This window comes from Nicotiana attenuata, chromosome 9, assembly GCF_001879085.1.
Source record: "Nicotiana attenuata strain UT chromosome 9, NIATTr2, whole genome shotgun sequence".
NCBI lineage: Eukaryota > Viridiplantae > Streptophyta > Magnoliopsida > Solanales > Solanaceae > Nicotiana > Nicotiana attenuata.
In genome coordinates, this window is record NC_031997.1 from 13,891,922 (window position 1) to 13,898,562 (window position 6,641).

General features: G+C 43.2%; 1 protein-coding gene across 2 annotated transcripts in view; it reads left to right on the forward strand.

Annotated features, from left to right (window-relative positions):
- LOC109232074 (scarecrow-like transcription factor PAT1) overlaps positions 1-2,712 on the forward strand; it is a 3,407-nt gene extending 695 nt beyond the window's left edge. The window contains exon 2 of one of the 2 annotated variants that reach the window (XM_019397737.1): positions 643-2,712. In XM_019397737.1, the coding sequence (XP_019253282.1) occupies positions 854-2,488 (1,635 nt within the window). In that variant the 5' untranslated portion in view covers positions 643-853 and the 3' untranslated portion in view covers positions 2,489-2,712. The remainder of the gene's footprint in view (positions 1-642) is intronic. The other variant, XM_019397736.1, reaches the window with a different exon arrangement.

The window sequence follows — 6,641 nt, forward strand, 5'->3', positions numbered from 1 at the left end:
CACAAATCCCCCGGGTTCCCTCCTTCCCTAACCTAGTTATTGCTTCGAAGCTAAAACACAGGTGAGAAAGGTCTTGTAGTGGGACTAGGAGAATGTTTGTGGACCCAGTGATTATAGGCCTGAATTAGATAATTTTTGGACCAAGTTGTTGCCATGTGACCAGGAGGTTACGTGTTCGAGCCGTGGAAACAGTCTCTTGCAGAAATGCAGGGTAAGGCTGCGTATAATAGACCCTTGTGATCCGGCCCCTTCCCGGACCCCGCACATAGTTGGAGCTTAGTACAACCGGACTGACCTTTTTTTTTTTTGGTTAATTTTGGTGCAAAAGATAAATATAATCCGCCTGTGGGACATAAAGCAATCTAAATTGATGTTAATGGGAGTTAAAATAGTTTATTGTAGTTTATCTTTTAGATGTGAACACATATGTTTCTTCTTGGTGTGCGCTAATTGCTTTACAAATTTTCATTATTTTTTAGTTCTTGGCGTTCTATTTGCATTAATATGGTTTTCCTGCCAACCTTCTGATGTTATGTACTTAGTAGAAATCTTATGAATTTTCATGCTCTAGTATTATTGGAAACTTAAGTTTCTATCTCTGACTTCATTTTTTCTCTTTTTTCGCTACTTTGATGTATCAAGTAATTGACATGTGTAGGTTCAATTGCACTGCCTAATTCTGCACAGTCTGTGAGGTTGGTGTCGCTGTGAAGGAATGTTAAAGGCCCTCGTTGCAGCAGCCAGAGAACCTTGCTCTATATAAATGGTCTTTGTAGAGTGCAGTAAACATCTAGAGTGAGCAGATGCAAGATTGAATACATCATATACAAAAGTGGCAGTTAGCATCTTTTCAATGCAAGCGTCACAGCGACTTAGAAGATCAGCCATGTCTGATACTCTTTATCAATCTGTGCAAGAAACGGAGGCATCCTATCTACCTCAGTTTCAAATGTTAGACACGCAGATGACCAGTATTAATCGAACCCAAGGAGGTAATCACTCCATTCAAACTTATTCTGATCGGTATTGCACAATGGAGTCCTCCTCACCTACTGGCGAGTATGCTGTTCAAAACTCAATATCAGCTGTCAGTTTCACTCCAAATGGAAGTCTGATTTCCCATCAAGAATCTCAGTCATGCTTATCAGATGTACATTACTCGCCTGATACTAACTACAACTCCCCAGTAAGTGGATCATGCATTACAGATGATGTGAATGATTTCAGGCACAAGCTAAAAGAATTGGAAACTGTAATGCTGGGACCTAATTCAGACGTTCTGGATAGTTGTGATAATTCCCTGCCGAGCTGTATGACCTCCCCAGAAATTGACTGTTGGAGACAAATGATGGAGGCGATACCTAGAGGGGATTTGAAACATGTGCTCATTGAGTGCGCAAAAGCAGAATCAGATGGTGATTTGCTTACAGCTCAGTGGTTGATATCAGAGTTGCGTCAAATGGTGTCAGTGTCAGGGGAACCAATTCAGCGACTTGGAGCATACATCCTTGAAGGGCTTGTAGCAAGGTTAGCAGCATCAGGAAGTTCCATATACAAATCCCTAAGATGCAAAGAACCAGCTAGTTTTGAACTGCTTTCATATATGCATATTCTTCATGAAGTTTGCCCCTACTTCAAATTTGGATACATGTCGGCAAATGGTGCCATTGCAGAAGCAATGAAGGATGAACAAAGAGTTCACATCATTGATTTCCAAATTTCTCAAGGAAGTCAGTGGGTTACTCTAATCCAAGCTTTTGCAGCTCGGCCTGGAGGTCCACCTCATATCCGCATAACGGGTATTGATGATTCCAAATCAGCGTATGCGCGTGGAGGAGGGCTTAATATTGTGGGCAAGAGGCTTTCTAAGCTTGCTGAGTCCTTCAAGGTGCCTTTTGAGTTTCATGCTGCCGCCATATCTGCTTCTGATGTTCAGCTACAAAACCTTGGAATTCGACCTGGCGAAGCACTGGCAGTAAATTTTGCATTTGTGTTGCATCACATGCCAGACGAAAGCGTGAGCACCGAAAATCACCGGGATCGACTGATACGTCTGGTTAAGAGCTTGAATCCCAAGGTGGTTACCCTTGTTGAGCAGGAGTCTAATACAAATACTGCAGCTTTCTTTCCTCGATTCCTTGAAACGTTAGATTACTATACTGCCATGTTTGAATCAATTGATGCGACTCTCTCAAGGGCGCATAAGGAGCGCATCAATGTTGAGCAGCATTGTTTAGCAAAAGATATTGTTAACATCATCGCCTGCGAGGGAATTGAGAGAGTGGAGCGGCATGAGCTTCTTGGTAAGTGGAAGTCGCGGTTTAGAATGGCTGGTTTCAGCCCATATCCGTTGAGTTCATTGGTGAATTCTACTATCAAAGCATTGGTAGAAAACTACTGTGACAAATATAGGCTTGAAGAAAGAGATGGAGCTTTGTACCTCGCTTGGATGAACAGAGATTTGGTTGCTTCTTGTGCATGGAAGTAGAGTTGTTGTTTTTAGTAGCAAGCTTGGTGGTGGAACCTTTAGTTTTCTTGTCATTTTGTCACTAGCCAATTCCTTTCCCTATTTAAATGGTTTGAGAAAAAATAAGGTTCCTCCATATAATGTATTCACTTAATCAATCAGTGAAGCTTCCTTCTTGGAAAGCATTAATCCAATATGCAATGCTGGTGCTTGTAAGATTTTGCTTAAGGTGACATTTTATGTTCTATGATCAATAACCTCCTAGTTTAGATTTGATATCAGTTGACATTTGAGTGGTCTTCCGCAAAGTAATAACATAAAGTAGGGAGAAATTCAAAAATAGCCAGACTTACAAGTGGTCGTTCAAAAATAGCCCAGTTTCAAAAGTAATCAAAATTTAGCCACTTTTCATATAAAGATAAATCTGAGCGAAAACACTGTTCAAAACCCGGAAAATACGCCAGTATATTATGCTGGAGTTCCAGCATAAGTATACTTGAACTCCAGCATATTATACTGGAGTTCCAGGATAAGTATGCTGGAACTCCAGCATAATATGATGGAGTTCCAGCATAAGTACACTAGAACTGCAGCATAATATACTGGAGTTCTAACAAAGTATACCGGTCCAGTATAATATGCTGGAAGTTCATACACAAGTGCTCGAATCTCCAGTATATTATGCTGGAACTTTCCGTGTGTTGGAGTTCCAGCATAATATGCTGGAAGTTCATACACAGGTGCACCGAACTCCAGTATATTATGCTGGACCGGTCTCTGTTGCAGCAAAATAGTGGCTATTTTTCATTGACTTGGTAAACGCTGGCTATTTTTGAATGACCAGTCCGAAAACTGGCTAGACCGTGTTATTTTTACCATAAAGTATACACCAGATTCTTCTTGTACAAGAACTGGAAATTGTATCAGAAAACTTCTTGTATATCCTACTGTACTAACTTGGCTGTCTTAAAAACTAGAGGTGGAGCTAGCACAGGACCTGCAGGTTCGGCCGAACCCAGTAACTATGGTCCAAACCCTATATTTGTCTTAAACTTTTTTAACAAAAAAGTCACTTTCTGTTAGCAGAAAAGTGACCTTCTGAGGGTAAAGTCATCTTTCTTTCGTTTGTAATAGAAAAGTCACTTAACTATCACTCAGAAGGTCACTCAACCAGATTTTCAAACTTTTAATTTTCAAATATCTATTTTACCCTCCTACATTAAAATTGTGTACGGGTAAAACTGGGCTCATGGTACACCCCGGTCTCCGAGAAGATAAATCAAGCTCGAGATATGATGACAAGGGACCGAAATCGAGGCAAAGGTCTCATCGAGTCAGAATCCAGGGGCATGACGCCCACCCTCGAGAATATCGGGGTCATGGTTCAGGATCGGTCCTAGCCTTGAACGACTTCGAAGAACATTGTCGGGCAATCAAGCACGGCCAACAGAAGGCCGTAATATCCGTGACCGGCCGGATATCACGGCGGGGATCTCGACACGTATCGATGAAGAACCGGTAACCGGTTAATCAGATGATTTTATACCTTTTATAGAGTTGTACCTAGAGTAGGACTCCCCTACTATATAAAGGGGGTCTGATAATTCATGGCACACATTGTAACATGCATTCCAAAAAAATACATTATTATTTTACTGTTATCAAAGCTCTTTTTCTTGTTCATCAATACTGGCCACTATGAGCTGGGATCGATGGTCAACATTACACTAAGGCTAGAATCATTCTCCTCGACGTTGAATTTACTGTACCTTTACTTGTTCATTTTGATTCAATTTATCATTTTGTATCAAACTAATCCGCGTATTCTTAAAACCACGTGCAAATTCAATTGTTATCCTATTTTGAGGGTAAATAGTTTGGCGCCCACCGTGGGGCTAAGGATAATAGTGGCAATTAGATACAACTTCCCATACACACCCTATTTTACACTTGTTGTTTGGAGTATCTTTGATTTCAGGTTAAAGTTTGAAATGTCGAACTCCCAGTCTGCCTTTCTAAACGTGGATGCTGAGTCCGACCACCATGGCGAGAACAATAATGTAGCACCCGGTAACGAGGTGCCCCCCGTCGATCTCATTGGAGTTCCAGCCGCGGACCTGATCGACGCTAGCTTGCATGTGGCCATCAATGTAAATTTGCCTACCGATCCTGAAAACAGCGTCCGTAGGGATGCCCGATCGATTGCCCAAAATATGCACAACAGTGAAGGTGATGAGATCAACTTGTGGGTGATCTTCGAAATGTTACAGGCTCAACAAGCAGCGATAGCCCAATTGCAGAACCAAAGCCGCGCGCCAAGCAGAATTGAGCCCGAGCCGTCCCGGGAAGTCACCTGCAGAAATTAACCGGTCACGGAGAGGCCGAATGAAAATGAATTGGGGACGAACCCCGAGATCGTAAAGATGCTCGAGGAGCTGACAAAATGGGTAGAATCGGGAGAAAAGAAAATTGAAGTCAATGACAAAAAGGTGAAAACCTACAATTCCAGGGTAGACCAAATCCCAGGAGCACCACCGATATTAAAAGGCTCGGATTCCAAGAAGTTTGTTCAAAAACCTTTTCTTACGAGTGCAGCTCCGAAGCCGATCCCTAAGAAGTTCCGCATGTTGGAGATTCTTAAGTACAACGGAACAACCGACCCAAATGAGCATGTGACCTCCTACACGTGCGCCATAAAAGGGAACGACTTGGAGGATGATGAGATCGAGTTTGTCCTGCTGAAAAAGTTCGCCGAAACTCGTCAGAGGGAGCTATGATATGGTATCACAACCTACCTCCTACTTCTATTGACTCATTTGCTATGCTTGTGGATTCCTTCGTAAAAGCACACGCCGGGGCTATCAAGGTCGAGACCAGGAGTCAGACCTTTACAAAGTGAAACAGAGGGATAATGAGATGCTCAGAGAATTTGTGTCCCGGTTTCAAATGGAACGGATGGACCTGCCTCCGTTCGCGGAAGATTGCGCTGTTCAGGCCTTCACCCAAGGACTCAATGTTCGAAGCTCGTTGGCTTCACATCAATTGAAACAAAATCCAGTAAAATATCTGTCTATTACTTGGGCCGACGTACATAACCGGTATCAATCAAAAATCAAGGTCGAAGATGATCAGCTTGGGGCCCCTTCCGGGTCCATTTATCCCGTCATAGCTGTCGACAGAGTCAAGAGGGACATTGATCGTGAACCAAGATCAAACAGGGATCAGTATCAGCCATACAATGGAGACCAAAGAGGTAATGGGTCTGAGCGAAACCCTGTGAGAAGTGAAAGGAGGAACGATCGAGGTCAAAACAACCGGGCACTCATGAGCGAAAATAGTTTAGATAGGCCCGTCGGGCCTAAAGAAGCGCCAAGGTTATCGGAGTACAACTTTAACATCGGTGCTGCCACCATCGTATCGACCATCGGGCGCATCAAGGACACCAAGTGGCCTCGACCTCTACGGTCCGATCCAGCCCAAAGGGATCCTAACCTAATGTGCAAATATCATGGCACTCACGGCCATAGAACAGAGGATTGCCGACAATTAAGAGAAGAAGTAGCCCGTCTATTCAACAACGGACATCTCCGAGAGCTCCTGAGCAATAGAGCCAAAAATCATTTCAAGAATAGAGATTCTAGTAAACAGATCGAGTAGGAGGAACCTCAGCACGTCATTAACATGATCATCGGTGGGGCCGACGTTCCCCCGGGGCCGATGTTAAAGCTCACCAAAGTATCCATCACAAGAGAAAAATGGACTCGAGATTACGTGCTAGAGGGAACCTTGTCTTTCAACGATGAGGATGCTGAAGGCATCGTGCAGCCCCACAATGATGCATTGGTAATATCTGTACTCATAAATAAATCTCGAGTTAAGCATGTGTTAATTGATCCAGGTAGCTCGGCCAATATCATCAGATCGAGAGTCGTGGAACAGCTCGGTCTACAAGACCAAATCGTGCCTGCAGCTCGAGTTCTACACGGATTCAATATGGCATGTGAGACCACTAAAGGGGAAAAAAAATTACCAGTGAACGAAGCCGGAACTATTCAGGAATCCAAGTTCTATGTGATCAAAGGAGATATGAGGTACAATTCTCTGTTCGAGAGGCCCTGGATTTACAACATGAGGGCAGTGCCATGGACCCTGCACCATGTGTTTAAATTCCCAA